This window comes from Ochotona curzoniae, unplaced genomic scaffold (assembly GCF_017591425.1).
Source record: "Ochotona curzoniae isolate NIBS_2020 unplaced genomic scaffold, NIBS_Ocur_1.0 scaffold_4701, whole genome shotgun sequence".
In the NCBI taxonomy this organism is placed as follows: Eukaryota; Metazoa; Chordata; class Mammalia; order Lagomorpha; family Ochotonidae; genus Ochotona; species Ochotona curzoniae.
In genome coordinates this window covers 19,276,490-19,297,380 of record NW_024467122.1, presented here as the reverse complement: position 1 = coordinate 19,297,380, position 20,891 = coordinate 19,276,490, and the positions used below count along the sequence as shown (strand labels likewise).

Genomic DNA, 20,891 nt, shown 5'->3' with positions numbered 1-20,891 from the left:
CTCTAACTGTAGACCAGTTGGGAAGAGTAATAACTGCTTAGTGAGCAGTCACTATAAAGTGACTGAGTTTTTGGAAAATCAGTTTGCACTAAAATCTGAGCTGAAGGAAATTACTTTGGGGAGCAGACAAGAGGATGCCTAGTCTGTTTAGGCCTACAGATCTGTAACTTCAGATCTTGAGTATACATCAGGATTATCTGAAAGAGCTTGTGAAGAATTGTTGAACATTTTCATTGAAAATGCTCATGTGGTAAGTTTAGGGTAGGATATGGGCATCTGCAGTAAGCAAGATCCCTAATCAGGGACCATGGATAATCTAGAGTCTTTACCCAGACAGGTAAGAGACCTGGATACCAGCACCACGTTGTTTAACTTTCCAGAACTCTCTTTATGAGGTTGTGGTTTTTGGCATCTATCAGTGCCCTGACCCTTAGGACAGTACATGATGCATAGTAAGCACAGAGCAAATATTGATCTTTGTTAGTAATATGATTATCTACATCATAGTTATAATATTATTCTTACTTTGATGATATAGATTACTAGGTTTCTGATCCTGGACAGATTGCTTAACTCACCGACCTTTTTCATTCATAAATCAATTTATCTAGTACTTGTGCATAGTGAGTCCTAAATTTGTATTAGTTTCCTTTCTTTGTGAAGGATAAATTAAGCAATGTAGCAATGAGGAGATACTGACACACTTAAAACATGCTACCCTGAATTCACATGCCGTGGTTTAATGGCTTTGGGTAAGTTAATTAAACTGCTTTCAGCTTTAGTGTTTTCACTTCTTATGTGGGAGTAATACTTGTGCTACATGGTGACAGAATTCAAGTTATCACACAAAATAATTTCTGACACAAAGATAATGGCTGATATTCACATTTCAATGCTTAGGCAGAGAAAGTGTATGCTTCTTTGGTTTGCTCTGGACAGGACTATGAAGCCATATGTCATGATTAAGGAAGGTGGTTTTAGAGTTACAGGGACCTAGGTTGACATCCCTTCACAATGACCTTAGCACGTTGAACACATTTTCCTCGCTGTTTTTTATTTATGGTGGGATTTTTGTTGTTCTGCTTTGTTTTGTTTTGATTTTCTCATCTATAAAGCAGGGTAATTTCCATACCACAGGGAAATTGAGAGGATTTAAAGATGTGGTGTGCATTGAGCTCATGTGTTGAGCAGCACTTGATTTACATTTCTTTCTTTTGAGTTGTTGGTTCATTTATTCAGGGTACTCTATTCATGAAATGAAAATGGAGAACCTGAGCCCAGTGTGGCTTTAAAATTTCTCTTTCCACAGTATAGAGACTTTTAAAAGAAAGAAGATTTATTTATTTGAAAAGCAGAATTAAAGAGAGGGAGAGATAGTCACTTGCTAGTTCACCCCTCAAATGGTCGTAACAGCCAGGGTTAGGCCAGACTGAAGGCAAAGCAATAAGCTTCATCTGGATCTTCTATGTCCACTTGGGCCGTTTTCCACTGTTTTTCCAGGTGCATTAGCAGGGAGCTGGATCAGAAGCTGGGACCCCAACTAATGTGCTCATGTGGAATGCTGGCATTGCAGGTGATGGCTTAGCCAGTGTACTACTGCACCAGCATGTAGGCTCTTTGCTGTGGCCAGACTCTTGTCCAATAGCAAGCAGTTGTATCAAAGAAAAAGCCAAGAAAAACAGATGGAGATTACCTTGTTAATAGCAAAGCAGGTAAAGGCTGATAAGACCCATTTGGGTTTTCCACATAGGTCTCGAGACCTAATTTCCTGAGCCATCATCTGCTGCTTTCCCAGGCACATTTGCAGAAAGTTCAATTGGAAGTGGAACAGTCAAGATTGGAACCAGTGCTCCGATATGGGATGATAATAAGCAGTGGCACCTTAACCCACTGCAGTTAGCGCCAACCCTCAAAGCTTGAATGATAAAAAATTAAGGCCAAAAGTTAAACATCTTCACTAAGACCAGAGGGAACAATTCTTTTTTCCCCTGGAGAATATTTGAAACATTCTTGCACAATAATAAACCATTGACACATATAGGATCCAGTGCTGCTTTAAAGTTCCATATACAGTGTATTTTTAGGTTAAAGCCTAAACTCTTTTTTTTCAATACCTCATACTTTGTAGCACTTTCTAAAATTCCTGTTGCTTCTGAAGATGAAAGAACTTGAGAAATTTCACAGTCAGTTAAAATATAGCTTTAAGGATTTAATACTGTGCAGATACAGAGAACTCAAGCTTATTTTCATAGCAGCTAAGACTTCAGGACCACAGCCTTATTTAATTATAGTTTTTAAATAACAGTGCTATACTACTTGATAGTTGTTAAAGAGTTTTATCAACTCAAATACTTGATTTAAACTAGCAGAACAACAATAATAATTACATGGGATACATGTAGGAAAGGAACAATGTGATTTGGCCAACAGTTGCTGGAAGTTGCACATAGTTTATTTTGTACACATTCAGTTTGTGGTTTGGAATTTTAATTTTCCATTACAGGTTATTTTGGTTGCTTTGTGCCTGACATTTTTAAATATAATCCAACTAAGGATTATAGGTGTTATAGAAAATAAGACATTTTAAACCTCACATTTGTAATGTATAAGGATACTTCAAGAAGTTTGTAGTAAATGAATAGTATCTGTTAACTCCATTTCCCCATAAACTTTTGGAAATTCCCTCATACAGTTCAACTTAAGGATTGTATGTGATATTTGATGCATTCTCCTTTTTATCATTCTGTTTATTTAGACTTACATTGAAGTTATGACAATATGGAACTCAAATTCCAGTCTTTAGTGAGTGTTAGAAATAACATAGGACATACAAAAAAAACTGGCTGGTCACTATACACCAACACGATGATAATTATTGTCATTGACGAATCTGTTCTCCATTGGTATTGATAGGTTTGCATTGCTATATTTTCCTGTATTGCTCAGTACACATTCATAAAATGCTTTGCTCAATGAATTGGAAAGAAATCAACCTTCGGGAGACAAAATACAGATAAAGAGTTCATAAGGAAACACATTCCTTGTTTTCATGCATGAAACATTTACCCAGTGTTTACTGTATACCTTGAATATGAAGTAAGGTGCTAGTCTAGTTCTGTTGAGTTCCTGGTACTTCCATGCAGCTGAGTTGGTGCTCTCAGTGTCTTTGACTGTTTCCAATGGATGGCGTGTTTTTCTGGTCAGTTGCCACTTAAATAGCAGATGTGAAAAAGAATAGTAAGCGCTTTCTTCTTGCTGTAGTTGGAATTATCACCAGTAGTAAGTTGCTTCCCTTTTAATTTTCAAGGGCTCTAGCATGTTTTTGCTTTTGTAATTTAGATTTCAAATTAATGTATGGTAGGGTTTTTTTAGAGTTAACTAATTCAGAATTTTAAAAAGGTTTTATTTATATTTGAAAGGTAGAGTTACATTGTGTTGAAGAGCTATCTGCATTCCTATGTTCATTGCAGCATTGTTCATATAATCCACATGAGGGCATACATAATGTGGTGTATACTTAACACAATGGAATAATATCCAGCCTTTGTAAAAAAAGGAGATCCTGTAGTTTTCAGCAACATGACTGAGCTGAGAACATTAGGTGAAATCAGCAAGGCACAGAAAGACAAAGATTATATCACGTCATATTTGAATTCTGAGAGTTCAAACTCAGTAACAAAGAGTGAAATGGATCATTAACTGAGACTGGGAGTATAAATTGGGGAAATGTTACTCAAATGTGAAATTTCAGTTAGGGGACTAAATTCAAGAAATCCTGTTGTGCGGCCTGGTGACCGTAGTAAATAACACTGTGTTACATGCATACTTCAGAATTGCTAAGAATGAGTTTTAGCTATCAACGAAAAAGATAGGCCTATAAAGTTACTTATGTTAATTAACTCAATTTAGTCATTTCACAATGTATGTATATATAAGTATGTTGTCTAGTATAAAGATATACAATCCTTACTTGTCAGTTAAAAACATAGAAACATACTTATTTACTTCTCAAAGATTTATTTATTTATTTATTTATTTTGAGAGTCAAAACTACAGATATATAGAGAGAGATAGATCTTCCATACACTAGTTTACTCCCTAAATGATGCAGTAGCCAGCATTAGGCTAAGCTGAAACCAGGAGCTTCATCCATTGTCTCATGGGTGTGGAAGAGTCTCAAATATTTGGGCCATCTTCTGCTGCATGTCCCAGGATATTAGCAGGGATTTGGATCAGATGTGGAGCAGCCCAGAACAATGCACCGACACCCAAATGGGATGCTGAAGCGCAGGCAACAGCTTAACCAGCAAATCACATACCAACTATGTTAAACATAGAAATTTAAAGAAAAAAATTGCCAAATGAATAGTTTTGGCAGCTTAAAGCAACTATTCTGAATAAGTGCAGAAATATTTGAAATCCTTATCTATGCATCCTATACCATAAGATTCTTCTGCAGGATCAAGTTGGGACTTCACCATTTATAAAAATTGGTGTTGTGATAGTCATTACTAAAGCAAAGCCACTGATTAAAGTGATTTCCACAGAGTAATGGTTGTTTTGCTGGGGTTGCTTGTCCTTTCAAGTTGGATATTTACAAAATGCTAAAATTTTCTGATTATGGCACACTTGTATGTGTGGAATTGATTGAATTGTTGTCTTGACATATGCTTTTTTCTCTGGTAGGTTAAAATTTTGTGCCATCAGTTGCTGGTTCAGGTATGTGACCTGCTCAGGCTAAAGGACTGTCACCTCTTTGGACTCAGTGTCATACAGAGTAAGTCCTAGCCCATCTATGATGAATTTAGCCAACTGTCCTCGAGAAAATGACACCTGTCACCTACTTCATGAATATTGTTGCAAAACTGATTGTCCAAGTACCTGTAAATCTTTCTTCAATTTTAATTTAACATTAAGTTTTTTAAATCTTTCACAATGTTTCCTGTCATAGTCTGAACTTAAAAAAAAATCAATTTCTCTTTAGAAGACTAGATTTCATGTGCTCACACTTTTATGTTTCAATCAACATAGCTTAGCTTGTTTTTTTTCACCTTATATTCAGGAGATAGATGGAGACAGTAGTCATTTATTTTATAAGTTTGACATTAAAAAGAAATATGAGCATAATAAATATACTTTCCTTTTCAGGTTCTTATACTGTTGACTATGTAATATAACAATGGATTCCATTCACTTAGCTTTATTTTTTCATTTTCTTTCTTACTCTTTGCTTTTTTTTCCAGTTAGACTATATGATTTTGAAACAATGGAGTCGTTTTCTTCTGCATTCCTTATAGGGAGAAAAATTTTCAAGTATAGGACTCCATGTAAGATTTCTTCTCCCATAATGTCTGGTGAGAGATAAATTCAGAACTTAAGTACAACCCATCCTTACCAGCTTTTTTCCTTTAAAATGGTTTTTAATTTTGTCTAGTCTACTAAGCTCATTTTGCTAAAGAAACTTTGTGAAATGTACATAGTTGCAATATGTAATTGCAGTTTATGATTGTGGATTGTTTTTTAACACTGAAATTGGTTTCACTTTAAAGACTCGAGAAGTCTTACAAACTTGACTAATGTTATAAAGTCCTCACATCTGCCAAGTTGGAAAGTGATGGGCAAAACCTCTTCTCCAAGATGTGAGCCCCTGTCAGGTAACCCTTCTAAAAGCTGCCCAAGAATGTGGAGAAGGGAACAAATAAGTCAGGACCCTACAGGAATCAGCCCTTGGCTCTTCCTATGATGCTTGGCTAAAATAAGAACACAAAGGCTCCACACAGCCCATTATCTCCTGGGAGGACCCAAGAGCAGTAGGAAGTGCTATGGACGTTAAGTCACCTTTGTTAATATGTGCTGCAAGTTGCTCCCTACTGCATCTGCATCCAGACTGATAATCTTTGTTGTTCAACAAGTCGGGCTAAAAAACCCAATTTATAGATCTTTAGGTTTCAAAATAAGAGTTTTTAAAGTTGATGTTTTGCAGGAGAGCTTGTAGCATGGTGTAAGAACATTGACTATGGGATCTGATGACCTGGTTTTAATTCTGGTTCTGCCACTGCCTGGCAAGGTGTCTTTGGGCATACCACTTAATTTCTCTCCCTGCCATTCTGTTCACATGTCAGCTAGAATCTGCTGATCTGCCAGCTTTGCAGAAATTTGATGTGTTCTTGAGATGTCTTCAGCTATAGCTCTAGCCAGACTGTTAGGTGGTAGAGATACATTGGTTGCAGAAAACCTCCGTATGCCTCTGCAGTGAGCAGTCCCACCTTTGTTCCGTGTATTAATTCAGATGGAGCCCAAACTAAACACAAATCAGAAGCAGGAGGAGAGTTGTTTGGTTGTATCCATTTTGGATTTAGTCAGTAACTAGAAAACGGGAGATAGTTAGTTGACTTGATAACTGGATTTAAGTAGCATCTCCTTGTTTGTCTCTAGGACCTCTTGCTTCTCCATGTCATTCAAATGAATCAACTTAATGTGCCATTTATAGCCACAGCATGTTTTACTCTTCCTGTTCTGTTATGGCACTCTTCCAATCAAACCCCCATATGCAGCCAGCAGTCAGCAGTGCAGCCAAGTTTGTTTATCCTTGAGGTTGTCAGAGACACATGCTTTCTAAAATGAGCATTTTTACAGAGAGCTTTCCATGTCCCCTTGGTGACTGAAAAAGGACTAGGTTTATTTTAAAACAAATTTTTTTTAAAAATGTAAAGCTTTGTGCTCAGTTGGAATGCTGAAAATCTCTCTTACAAGATACAAATCTCTCTGAGATACAAAGATTCTCTTTGGAAAAATCCAGACATTCTTGGCTTTTTGCCAGCCTCTTGTCACTTAGATTACTTTTAAATAAACTTTTAAGACTTTTTCTCTGATCACTTTATTAACATCATTCCCCTGAGGGAAAATTTTCCTGTTCTTGCTTGTTTCTCGTAAGATACCTCTCTTCGTAAACTGGATCCAAAAACAGCGTTAGTCGTGGTTTCTCATTTTGTCAAGTTGTGCTTTGATGTGGGGAACACAGAGCAAGAGGAAAGACCACTTCACAAAGTGTGAGGCTTCTCCCTTGGAGATGGGCTGTTCACATCCGTGGTTCCTGGTGCCTCCCATAGCACTTACGGTGGCATTTCTGTCCTAGTTCATTATTCTGCAGCTGTAAGAACAATCTTCTGTGACTCACAGCAGAAATCTAGTGTTTTCATATTTCAGACTAAGTAACACTCATATTAGACACTAAACTATACTGACCTTAGAAACTAGAGACTGGCATTTCTTCTGAACATTACACAGTTAGAGAAGTATACCTGTTTTGTCTTGTAAAAGCAAAGTAATTCATAAAAGATCCATATCTAGGCCAAGGAACTTTCATATTTTTTGTTCTGTTCTCTTAGTAACGTGTAAGTTCATGTGAAACTTAAAAAAATGTGTTTCTTAATATATTCTTTACTTTTAAAAATATGTCCTTTTAAAGCATTTTTTCTTGTTTTTAATGTACAGATAATGAACATGTGTATATGGAGCTGTCACAAAAGCTTTATAAGTATTGTCCAAAAGAATGGAAGAAAGAGGCCAGCAAGGTACGACAATACGAAGTCACTTGGGTGAGATTATATTTATAAGCAAAATATTTTGATTTTTAAGAAAATTATTATTTTAGCTGTTACACTTTAGAACAAAGCTTAGTATTTATGAATTAGAAATTAAGAAAGGGAAATGAATCATTCTAAAATGTCACCTTAATTTACTATTAATAAATTGTAGCTTACATATTCTTGATGCCTGTGGCTATGTTGTCAAAACCAGTGTTGTATAAGTTAGTAATTTCTAGATTGAATTGTACTGCAATGACATTTTTGCTCGTTATTTTATTATACTGGTACTTTTATTTAGTGAACCTCAATTCAGTTCATGCAGAACAGTCCCAAGAAAGGTACCCAAGAAAGTGTTGCTAGGATTATCCTAGTAAGCGTGGAGTAAAACCCTTTGGTCTAATCCTAGATCCTCCAATTTGTGTTTAAGAATTCTTGAAATAAACGGGAAGGCTGCTTCAAAGCCAACTACAAAGAAGGGAACATGAATGTCTAAATAAACAAACAACATATTAGAATTCGGTATGTGGAATGTCAGAGGAACAAGGGGACATTTGTAATGAGAAGCAAATGGTCACCACAGGGGACAGAGCTGAACTGAGAGCTGGCTCTCAGCTAGAAATTTCCATGACATTTATTTTTATCTTCCCTTATGTTGTGATTAGCATTGCTGTGAATGAGATTCAGATAGAGGGATGGTGTTTTCTTGGCTGTAATTTTCTGATTTTACAAGAACCTGGTGTGCTTATGGGACAGCTGTCTACCCACTAGTAGCCTGCTCACTACATGTAGATAAAGTGTCTGAGTGTTTTTAAAAGTATCCAGCATGTAATGGTATTTTGCTTGCTTTGTAACCTGTCTTGAAAGGAACTGAAAATGCCTTGATTTGTATGTGTGTCTTTGTTCCAGGGTATTGACCAATTTGGGCCTCCTATGATTATACACTTCCGTGTACAGTATTATGTGGAAAATGGCAGATTGATCAGGTAGGGGACAAGGAAAGTCTATAAGCCTCTTTTCCCCCATAGCTTGCTTTTTTAAATACACCAGTCAGCTACTTGTATTTATTGTTTGTCTCCCTCTGTTTTGATATAAACTAAAACAGAAGTGAAATTTTCTTTCAGTCTTTTAATGCATGCACTGTGTCCTCAGTCCTTAATGCAGGAGTACACAATAGGCATTCAAGTATTTGTTGAATGAATGAATGATACTGTTAGACTCTCTATGGAAATGTTAGCAATAGCATTCACACACATTTTCTGTGCTCCACGTTTTTCATAAAAATATTAGCCACCAAAAAATTATTTCTTTCCAGAAAGAATTTGTGAGTTCGTGAAGAGTAGAATGATAAATTAAAAATTACATTCGTTCCTAGTAGTGGGGATGGAACATGGGGAGGAACTCACCTATAAAGGAACACAGACAAGTGTTTACAGAGCCTGGTTTTCTTTTCACATTGGGTTGTTTTTATCATTACCAGTAGCTTTAAAACTAAGATTAGGTCTCCATCGGAGCTCTCCTGTGAAAACCTTAGCTGCAGATTGACAGGGGCAGGTAGTAGCTTTCTTTTTCTCAAGTTTGGTGAGTGCTCATCATTTTAGAAGCCCAGTTAGTCATTTGTGTAGGAGAATTTTATGCTAGAAACTTGGCTGGGTGATTTTCTTGGCCGATAGAAAATATTAGAAATGTGAAGCTGTGTGTTTTATTTTTCTTAAAGATTTGTATGTTTTTAATTTGAAAGGCAGATTTACAGAGAGAAGTCTTACATCTGCTGGTTCGCTCCCCAAGTGGCTTCAGTGAATGGAGCTGAGCCAATCCAAAACCAGGGGCCAGGAGCTTTTTCCAGGTCTCCCACATGGGTTCAGGGTCCCAAGGACTTGAGTCATCCTTCTCTGCCTTTCCAGTCCTTAAGCAGAGTGCATGATCAGAAGTGGAGCAGCCAGGACTGGAACCAGTGCCCATGCCAACCCCTGTGTGTATTGATTTTTAAGCTTTGAGAAGCCTTATATGATAGAAAGATGTAGCTAATGAGTTATATGTAAAATTAGCAGTACTTATATTGTTGTGTTGCAAATTAAAAAGCAAAATGTATCAGCCTATAAACAGTTTTTAGGGGCCAGTTTTGTGGCAGGATAGATGAAACTACCACTTGGCAACACCAGCTTCTGCTATCCAGGTTAGAATCTACTTCCAGTCTGTCTCCCTGCTATCATGCCTGGGAAAGCAGCAAAGAAAGTGGCCCAAGTATCTGGATTCCTGCTACCCACTTGGGAGAAGAAGATGGAGTTCTTGGCTCCTGATTTCAGCTCAGCTTAGCCCTAGCTGTTGTGGACATTTGAGTTAAACCAGCAGGTAAAAGGTCTTTCTTTCTGCCTGTCCCTCTCTGTAATTCTGCCTTTCGAGTAAATGAATAAATAAATCTTTTTTTTTTAAAAAAATGTTGTTAAGGGCTGAAAATTATAAATTTGACCATGCTTACCTGGTTGTTAAAAAAAGAGCCACTAATTAATCCAGCTGGGATGGAAATGTTTAATTCATCCCTGTAACTTCTGCTTTTTCTTCTCAGGGATGAGCCAGTATATACAATGTGTGGTTAGTGTTATTAAAAGACATGTTCCAAAAAGTACTCTGATCCAAGGGAGTGGCAAGGGGGAACACATAAATGCCTTATGTTTAAGCTTTCATGTTTAACCATGGTGTTGGTTTTCTTTTTTTAAGTGTATTTTTATTATCATCCACTAACGAGCTATGACTATCAGGTAGACAGGCAAACTAAATCGATCAGATAACCTCATCAAAACACACAAATCCATGCTCACTTTTTTTTTCTTACAGTTTTATTCTGATCATAAAAGCATCCTCTATGGAGCTTGGACGTATTTTTCCGCAGTCAGCATCTCTCTCAAGACGTGTAGTGAGGATTGTATTTATATGTGACCTTTGTGGATTGTAATGAATTCACTGTTAGCATTTCCTTTTATAGGGAATATCATGATGGTCATGACACATGCCTGTAAAATCGCACCTGCAAATTCATTTCCATTAAATTGAAAATAAGAAACAAATTTAAAGAAAGCTTTTCAATTTGATTTTTCTTAAAGAAATTAAAAAGTGGAGCATTCTGGTTAAGCATATCTTTTTTCTAAAAGGGCATATAAAGATTTTTCAAAGAACCATAGGATATTTGTAGTGTACTCAGCAAAAAAAAAAAAGAAACAAAACAGGGCATCAAAACACTCAAGCTATGACCACCCCTCAGATTTGTCATGTGTGTAGTATTTTAGCGAATTTATTTCAATATAGGCAGCACAGATACCTGGGCTTCTGTTCTAACGCTTGTTCAGTGAAGTAATAACCATACTGGAGTGGGGTAACTCAGATCTTGTTTCCTTCTCTGAATGAATCAAGTCTTGGGGAATGCTGTTGCTGCTGTCTGAGTAGTCTTGAGTTGGAATTCCGACCACCTGCAACCTCAGTAAGGTCAGCAGGTAGAAACTGTGAGATTGCCTCTTTTTCCAAAGAGGGAGACATAGAAACACAGGGCTGTTGTCACCAGATCAGAGCAAGATAGAGATTCTGTTTATGTGCCATTGCATTGTTTCATCAAAATGTGTGTTCTGTTTTCTTTTCCCAGTGACAGAGCTGCAAGATACTATTATTATTGGCACCTGAGAAAACAAGTGCTGCATTCTCAGTGTGTGCTCCGAGAGGAGGCCTACTTCCTGCTGGCAGCCTTTGCCCTGCAGGCTGATCTTGGGAACTTCAAAAGGAATAAGCACTATGGAAAATACTTTGAGCCAGAGGCTTACTTCCCAGCTTGGGTAAGTCCTGTTTTCAAGTCCTAGCTGCATCCTATAGCACTGTCCAGGCTCATTATGTGCTGCTACCAGAAAGGGAGCACAGAGATTCTGTAGCCAGTGAAATACTTCCTGAGGCCCAAATAGACACTGAACACCTGAAAGCTTCATGACACCATCTGGTACATTCATTCTGCTTCTACCTTAAGGGGAAAAAGGGATGTGATACGGAACTTCCCAGCCCTATTGTGCATTCACATGGCTTCAACTTCCCCATCTGCTCTTTCTGGAATACTGTTCCCCCCATGAAGAGAGCAAAGCATTACTCTTGTTGAGGGTAAGGTTGTTCACAGCCTTTTCTATGCTCTGACCTCCACGTTATTCCCTTCAGAACTCCAGCACGGTGTTCGATGTTAGTCCAGCTTAAGTGACTCACAAACACCTTCTCCACCCTTTCCTGTCCATTTCTCTTCACACCCATACTCCAATCCCTACTATGTCTGTCTCACTTAGCCTTTAGCCTGTTCTCAAGCCTGTTCTCTATCTGTCCTCCTCAGATAGAACACATGGAACATGGCTGGCTGTTGTTCTCCTGTCCTTGGGAGCCAGGAGTTGTCGTTTTTTGCCTTCTCTGCAATGGGAAAGCTGCATGAAACAGTCATGAACGTTGGATTTCTTCTAGCTTCTTCCCACAGGCATTCCTTAAACTATATCTACCTGCCAGGTTTTCCCACCAGTGGCCTGAGTTCTACCGCTGCTCTTGATCCCTTGTCACCTCCCTCTTGGAAGACTTCATCCAAATTAATGCTTTTAGCCAAATCCCAAGTTTCATTCTCCACTATGTCTGTAAGGTAGCTCTTCATCTGTAGGCAACATAAACTCAAAATGTCCTCCATCAGATTCTTCTTCCCACTTGGATTCTGTGCATTCCTTCCTAATCTCAACAGGTGGCTCTGTCCTGCACATAGTCACTCAGAAACTTGACACTCAGAAGGAAAGTTCCATTACCGTGATTCTCCTTATCCCATCCAGTCAGCCAAAACACCCTCTAACCCAGACAACGTGTGTATCCATCACTTGGTTTGAGAAATGAAATTCTCTGCCACTCGTTTTGCCCTTTACTTTTCTTTGTATACATTGCTTCCACCAATCCACACTTCCAGCTCTAAACGTACTGCAGTGCTGTTTTGGGGGCTCTGCCTGCTGTAGTCCAACTCCACAGCTTCCTTAAGAGAAGGTTGTGCTCCCTATTGAAGTGAAGCCCAGGTTTCCAAGCATGACCTGCAGCCTGTTGCCCCCATAAATTCTGTGTGTTTGCTAGCACATTCCAAGGATGAGCATAAATGGAAATTCTGCTTTGCCAGCACTTTATATAAGGTCTTGTTGCCCAGTTTACAGAGCTGCAGTTGGAGAAGTCACAGGTTGTGGACGGAAGAACTTTCTCTCTGTCTCTCCTCCTTTCTATATATCTGACTTTCCAATAAAAATAAATAAATCTGAAAAAAAAAATCAGTAAAATCCCAAAACTGTAGTGAGTTTTCATAGAGTGTTTAAATGAAAATGCCTGAAAGTATTCAAATAGAGCATCCAATTCATCCTCTTAGCCAGAAACAAAATGTCCTCCCCTCTCTGGAGTAATGTGTAGAACCTCCCACACATGACTGAAATTTTGGGAAAACAGTGATTTTTCCAGAACCTGAAGGTTTACTGGCAGTAGAAGACTTCTGTAGTACCTTTATTCTTGCAATGGTCATCAGTGATGTCTACAAAATTATGTGCATTTACATGGAGCACTTTCCCCTGACTGAAGCCAAGCTTACTAGTATTTTTCCATTTCTTGTGAATATTCCTCCTAGATCCTTATGGAGTACTGCAACTAGATTTGCTTTGTAGTTCCCAATGTTAGCTGATTCAACCTATTCACAACGTAACACATGGTGAAAACAGAGTGAGAGTGGGAATTGTCTAGTGGAAGCCAGCCAGTGTGTGTGGCCTGTTTTAAATTCTTACCCTTTCATCATTTCCGGAGCGAGGGGAGTGCTTGCATCTCTCCAACAAATGTTACATTGCATACTCCTCTATCCCAACAGGTTGTTTCCAAGAGGGGGAAGGACTACATCCTGAAGCACATTCCAAACATGCACAAAGATCAGTTTGCACTGACCGCTTCCGAGGCACATCTGAAATACATCAAAGAGGCTGTCCGACTGGATGATGTCGCAGTTCATTACTACAGATTGTACAAGGTGCGTCACTGCCACTTATGAGAGTAAAAGTTCCATCAGGTTTTCAGTTTTGTGGGAAACTGCTGCTTTATTTTCATATTTTTAGCTGATGTTTGTTACCACAGGTCAGTCTTGGAGGCAGCAAGGTTTTTTGCCTCAGGCTTGGAATTAAGAATAGACTACTTGTTAATGGTGCTAACAGAGAAGTCACATTTTAAAGTTGGTGTTCAGTAATTATAGAGTAGTTCTGTTTCTCCTCCCCACATCTGCTTTTCTGCTTCAGGGAATAATGTTTGTAACTAGTTTAATAATGATGCTTAATAATCCTCAAAGTGAAGCCATGCCTGTACTACATCAGTTAATTATAAGATCATGACCAGAGCCACCAGCTCCTATGGAGTACTGTGGCAATAAGTGGCAGATTTGTTCAGTCCAGACCTCTAGCTAACAGAGCTTGTGGACCTCTGCCATTGTGCTTCACTCTGAAATTCATCACTCTAGTGTCCTGTGTATCCCAGTCTGTTTTTGCCATCCTGACATAGAGTTGCACACCCAAAGAACAGCTAGGGACCATGCTTTGTCTTCAGTCATGGACACTGCCCTTGATCTTGTTTTCACTTCCTCCCAGTTCCCCACCCCACCCTGGTTCACAAGTGCCAATTCATTATTGAGAATTCTTGAAGGATACTCTCAAAACTAATGTGTAAACTCCAGGAGTTTATGTAATCCATCTGTGCTGGTTTTCCCTTGTTAAATGGGGAAAATAACATATCTGCCTCTTAGGATTGTGGAAGACTAAAAGAACTCCTGGTAAAGAGTGTTTGGACAGTTGCAGCACAATGGAACTCCCTGTTAGCCTGCAGCTGGTGACCATTGCTGTTAGTCTGTTCCCGTCACCTTGTTCTTTGAGGCCAGATTAGCCTACCCAGACCAGTGCAGGCTCATGTTTCAGTGTACTGCTGGGCAACTTTCTAAACAGGTTAGGACACCAGATAGTTCAGGAGTCAGTGTGTATGTTTCCACTCTTCTCATGCCCAAGAGATGCTCCCTCATCTGTTCATTCATCGATGGATAAATTCCTAAATGATTGATATGTTGTGTTTTGTTTGTAACATCTCACTTTATATAAGAAAAAGCAAATATCTGAGATTTTTGACAAAGAGTTTACATATTAGAAATGAGTAATACGGAATCAAGATGGCGGAATAGGGTAAGGACACATTTAAATGGCCGGAGAAACATTTAATCAGGATGAATCAGAGAGGACACATTCCAGAAAATAGGAGAGGACAGAGCAACAGCAGAGGGGTACCTGGAGACTGACAGACACAGGAAAGCAGCGGACACAACGGTGTGGCATTGCAGTGACTGATACTCCAGCAGCATTCAGCTAACAGCAATATGAATTCCACCAACAGCTGGAACTCCACCAGCAACCAGGTGGGAAGGGACTTTCACTAGGAGTTTCGGAGGTGAACCCAGATAAAGAACCATCCATCCAGCTGCTCCATTTGATTTCACAGCCCAGTCAGCCCCCTAGAGCCAAATTGGGCGCCATTTTGCATAAGGAGACAAAAGCAAGGGGAAGGACTGAGCATAAACTGAGCTAGGAGTAAACTCATTTCTGACTCGATGAACTGCAGCAATGTGGCATTCTACAGGTTCCACCCAAGACAGGTCTGGGTAGCCCTCAGACCTGATGACCAGCAGATCAAGAACTCTAGTAGTGGTACGTCAGGTGACATTTTGCGCACTGTGGCAGAAGCTTTAGGACTACAGGGAATAACAGTGAGCTGTGCATGTGCTGAGCTCGGCAAGAACTCACTCAGTTCCATGGATTGCACTGGTCCCAAAGGAAAATGATACCAACTGTGGCATTGTACGGGTAAAAATAGGTCCGTGTGGCACCCAGACCTAACATCCAACAGGTTCTGGCAAGATCAACACCACCAACAACCTAGCTATGTAGGACACCTGGTGTCTCCTTAATCCTGGGACCTGCTCCAACTGGAAGTGGGAGAAAGGTTGTACAGACAACAGTGCAGCCTCAGCATGGTATCACAGGAGGTAGAGATTGGTGGGCCAGGAGTTGGGGCTACGGAGTTCTTGGTGGAAATCTGACATAAGAACCCAGACCTGGAACTCACTGAAGGGGGTGACACAAGTGGCTGCAAGCAAAGAGTTGTGTACCAACTGCAATAAGTAAAATCAAACTGTAGACCTGTGGGTGACAGAACTTAGAAACCTGCCCCAAGGAGAAGACTCTGCTAACCAGAAGTACAATGACCAAGAGCAAAAGAAGAGACAAAGGCCAGTGAATATTACTGAAAACTCCCCTGCAAAGGAGCAAAACCCTATGCCATCTCAGAATTAGCTGAGAAAGACATCAAGAAAATGAGGGACACAGAATTCAGAAAACTCATTTTAGAGCTTCTGATCAACAATGAGATGCACATACAAGAGTTCAAAGAATTTGAGGAATATGTTATACAAGAAGTAGCAGCAATAAAGTAAATCAAGGCTGATGTATCAGAAATTAAGAATACAGTAGAACAAAAAGTACAGTGGAGAGTCTCCAAAATAGAATGAAGTAAGCAGAAGAAAGAATCTCAGAATTGGAAGGTATTTCCTGTCATCAGGGGGAAGCAAACAAAAAGCTGGAAGCAGAGCTGGATCAGGACAAAAAAAGTATTCAAGAATTGAAAGACACTATTAAGAGACCAAATCTAAGAGTTATGGGAGTCACAGAAGGTGCAGAAAGAGAAGCTGGTTTTACAAATATATTTAATGAAATAATAAAGAAAAGTTTCCCTAATCTGGAGAAAGAATTGGGAAACAAGATCCTGGAGGGACACACAACTCCCAACAGGCTTGATCAAAAGCGATCTTCACCAGGACACATGATCATCAAGCTCCTTTTAATTGAACATAAGGAAAAGATCCTTAAATGTGCACGTGAAGAAAATCAGTTGACATATAAAGGAATGCCAATTAAACTCAGGTGATCTTACACAGGAAACTCTACAGGCAAGAAGAGAATGGAGTGACATATTCCAGATTCTAAAAGAAAAAAATTGTCGGCCTAGGATAACATACCCTGCAAAGCTTTCTTTTGTCTTTGAAAATGAAATAAAATTCTTCCACAGTCAAGAAAAGCTAAAAGAATTTGTCTCTTTCAAATCTGCCCTACAAAGGATACTTCAAGATGTTCTCTTGACAGAGAAGAGGAATAGCACCTACCAAAACCAAAGGCAAATGGGAAGAATATCCCAGTAAAGTGACAACAGAAGACTAAACCAATGAACAACCCATTCCTAAAATGACAGGAGCAAAGTACCACCCATACATATTAAACTCTGAATGTAAATGGCTTAAGCTCAATCAAACATCATATATTAGTACATTGGATTAAAAAACAAAACCCATCTATTTGTTTTCTAGAAGAGACACACTTCCACCAACAAAAATCAGCAGAAACTATATCTCATGGGTTTTGTTATTTTCTGTTAGTTTCATCTCTTCAAAACACTTTCTTATTAAAATATTCAGTGACTCATAAATCATACACTAGCATCATTTTCTTCAAGAAGGTTCTTGATTTTTATTTCTTCAGCTCCATGTTAGGCATTTAGTAGCATGTTATTTAACTTCTTGGTGTTAATTTCTTTTTTCTTCCTGATGTTGATTTTGTATTGTGGCTTTCATTTAAGGGAATGTATAGTAGCTGTATGATGGAGACTGTCATATCTAGTAACATGTTATTTAACTTCATGGCATTGTAAATTTCTATTTTCTTCCTATTATTGATTTTGTATTATGACTTTTCATTTGAGGGGATGTATAGTAGCTGTGAAATGGAGACTAACATATCCAGATGTGAGGATACAATGTAGTATGCATCTCTACTTCCAGTGATGGACTTACAATGAAACTGTTTACTCTAATTTGATGATATAATGCTGGACTCTCTGCGATTGTCCATGCCTGCAAAAATGGACATATGACTGTGTATGAAGAATTATACTTTAGTAAGATATAGAGAAACTAAGTGGGTGGAGGGAAATTGGAGAGGGGATAAGGGAAATACCAGGAGCCTATGGAACTGTATCAGGAAGGAAGGAAGGAAGGAAGGGAGAGAAGGAGAGAGGAAAGAAGGAAGGGAGGGAGGGAGGGAGGGAGGGAGGGAGGGAGGGAGGGAGGAAGGAAGGAAGGAAGGAAGGAAGGAAGGAAGGAAGGAAGGAAGGAAGGAGTAATACAGCGGAAAGACTGTTCCTTTAGAATGAGGTTTCTGTTAAAACCCTGTGTCACTTCTCACTGTTTCGTAAGCTACTTAGGTTGTTGTAACTATAATCCTGAATCATTTATGAATATTCAGTGGGAATGATACAATGTATGTCACAGGGTTGAGAGGATTTGATGAGATAATGAGTCTGAAATAATGAGGTAGAATATCTGGCATATTAGTAAGTGCTCAGAAGTGTGTATTGCTTCTTGCTTTATTTGCTAGGGAAGTTTGCTATTTTTAAGACTTCTATTTAAAACTAAGAATCTGGGCAGGCATTTGGTATAGACACTGGTTGGGACACCTGCCTTCATTCCATAACGGTCTGTGTCCAGGCTCCACCTCAGAGCTGACTCTACTAATGTGTACTTGGGAAGGCAGAAGATAATGTCTCTAGAGCTGGGGTTCTTTTTCCTCACAGGGGAGATTCAGATTGAATTCCAGGCTCTTGGCTGCAGCTTGGCTGTTGTGGGCATTTAGGAAACAATCCCATGGATGTTAAATCTACCTTTCCCTCTGTCTCTCTTCATCCCTCTTGTTTTCTGTCTTTCAAATAAATAAATCGCTTGGGAAAAAAAAACTTTCCTACTAGAGTAGATATCCCAAGTATATCTTTTTTTTGTAAAAATTATTCACATTTGTTTAAAATGAGATACTTCCTACGTTGCACAGAAATTGACTCTAACCTGCTTTTTAAAGCTATTTGATGGAAATGTCAGGAAGCAAAATGAGGGAATAGGTAATATTACCTGATAAGCAGTTTTTGTTCGTTGCCGAAATCAACGGACAGTCATTAATTCTGGCTTCATTCAGGGGATGGTTATGTGGAATTGAGGCAGACGGAACATTTTGATAAGAATGCTGGATTCCCCTTTCTCACTCATGTGCACCTGATGAGTGAACAGCTAGCACACTCAGAAGTAGTCTTCTTTCAGAAAAGAATTAGTATGGTCTCAAAAGGGGAACTGGCAGAGGCTAGCAAGTGATGGATGATTACTCCTCTTAAACCTTAGATTGTATGTGATTTTCTTGACATGAAAATACAGGTGTATTCCTTGGAGAGAAACAGCCCAAGTACTGAAAATAGGCTACGTTTCCTCTTTCTTATGCCAGGTGAAGATGAGTTTTTTCCCATGCTCATGGAAAAATTGACAAGAAATTGAACAAAAATCTGAATATTCATTGTTTCATTGAGAAATCTTCAGAAAAAGATTTTAGTTACCTAGGAATTTCATTTACCTTCTATTCTGAACCTCACACCTTATATAAGGCTAAAAAGATGAGGATTTAAATCCTGTATCCAAATTATAGAGTGCATTTTTAATGATACAATTTTTTTTCTTAACGGTTGTGGTTTATTCTTTACAGCTTATGCTTTGGTGGAATTTGTATCATATGGGCAAGTAATAACCTCTTGAAGTGATTATTTCTAAGCTAACTAAATATAAAGCTTTTGTAGCATTTTTATTTATCCTCAGGGAAGAACCTTAAATGTTTAGTCATTTGCCTCTAGTTCCCACTCCAGAGCTGGGAGACTTGCCCAGTTTTAGACATATAAAAACCGATGTGTCTCAGAATATGCTAGGACAGTAGATCTTAAATTGTAACGTATGAGAAAAGAGTAAGTATAAGATGCCAAGGTAAATGTTGCAAAAACAGCACAAAAATAATCTTGTTTACAGGAGTTCTAGATAATCTGAGTATTTAGAATATCACCAAGTATAAAAGTATGTGTAACTCTAGTGGAAAACACTAAAACTCTGACCTTTCAGGGGAATGAAAAGTAGAACGTGTGTGCCATCACTGGTGGAAAATGTGCTCATGATTTTCTTAAATATTGTGGGAGACTAAGGATGTAGAAAGACATGAGCCAAGCTATTTTTAAGTCATAAGTTTTCCAATCCTAAAATTTCTCTGGGTTTTTTGTTATTGTGGGTAAATTATCCTTGTAGAGGAAAAATCTGCTTTTTCATAAAATTGTATTCCTACAGGATAAAAGGGAAATTGAAGCTTCACTCACCCTTGGATTGACTATGCGTGGAATACAGATTTTTCAGGTTAGTAAATAAAAAGTACATGCCCACTGCGTTTGTACCATTTGCTAGGTAAACAGTGAGCCTGTGTGGTCCTACCACAGATCCACAGTCAGTCAGCGCCCCTGGCGAACACAGGTTGAATAGAAGGTGGGGGGAGTGATTCAGGCTGGCCCTACACAGTCACAGGTCCACTGTAACAGAAGACAGCAGCCAAAGCCTGTCCCAGACTCATCATTAACAGATCACTAACAGATCTTTGATAGCCAGATATTTCTGGTTTTGTGTCATTGTGTGTCTTTTAACTTGTAGAGCATTTATAACTGAAAACAAAAATGATGTTTCAATACAAAGTTTCTGGCTAGACATTTTAACTCCCATTTTACTTTTCTGATAGAACTTGTGCCTCAAGTTCCTAGTCCCTATCATCTTTTACAGGTAAAATGATGCAGTGCTATAGCCAGGTGCAGGAGTCAGGGTTTCTTCAGTGAGACATTGGGAAATATAAGGTTGTCTTAACTTAGATGCAGGCAGAACATCTGGTTGTGAAAGTCTGAGTGCCTTGTGGTATCTCAGCCCTCATCTTTTCAACGTTTTATTTATTTATTTATTTGAGGCAAAGGCCTGAAAGGAATGATTGCCTTGGAAGGGCCATTTAATGCCATCACTCAGGAGCAGAAGCTACAGGACTGTATCAGTCATCTTTTAATTACTATCTCCACTTTTGTAAAGAGAGCTGGGGACTGCCTTCTCATTTTAATTACTATGTTGTGTCTTTCTGGGAGAGAAGTCTGAGCCATTTTAGAGTATCTATCATTTTTTTCTGTTAACTCTGAATGTAATTGTTTCCACAGAATTTAGATGAAGAGAAACAGTTACTTTATGATTTCCCCTGGACAAATGTTGGAAAGTTGGTGTTTGTGGTAAGTTTAACGGACTTAAACATCTCGTGGATTGTTTCTTTCTGT

The 20,891-nt window shown here is 38.7% G+C and overlaps 1 protein-coding gene across 4 annotated transcripts in view; it reads left to right on the top strand.

The window, feature by feature from the left end:
• FRMD6 (FERM domain containing 6) overlaps positions 1-20,891 on the top strand; it is a 91,680-nt gene that overhangs the window by 38,548 nt on the left and 32,241 nt on the right. For 3 of the 4 annotated variants that reach the window (XM_040969898.1, XM_040969895.1, XM_040969896.1), the window contains 7 exons: positions 4,687-4,777; positions 7,495-7,598; positions 8,496-8,572; positions 11,221-11,407; positions 13,474-13,629; positions 19,882-19,947; positions 20,778-20,846. In XM_040969898.1, coding sequence (XP_040825832.1) covers positions 4,687-4,777; positions 7,495-7,598; positions 8,496-8,572; positions 11,221-11,407; positions 13,474-13,629; positions 19,882-19,947; positions 20,778-20,846 — 750 coding nt within the window. The remainder of the gene's footprint in view (positions 1-4,686; positions 4,778-7,494; positions 7,599-8,495; positions 8,573-11,220; positions 11,408-13,473; positions 13,630-19,881; positions 19,948-20,777; positions 20,847-20,891) is intronic. The other variant, XM_040969897.1, reaches the window with a different exon arrangement.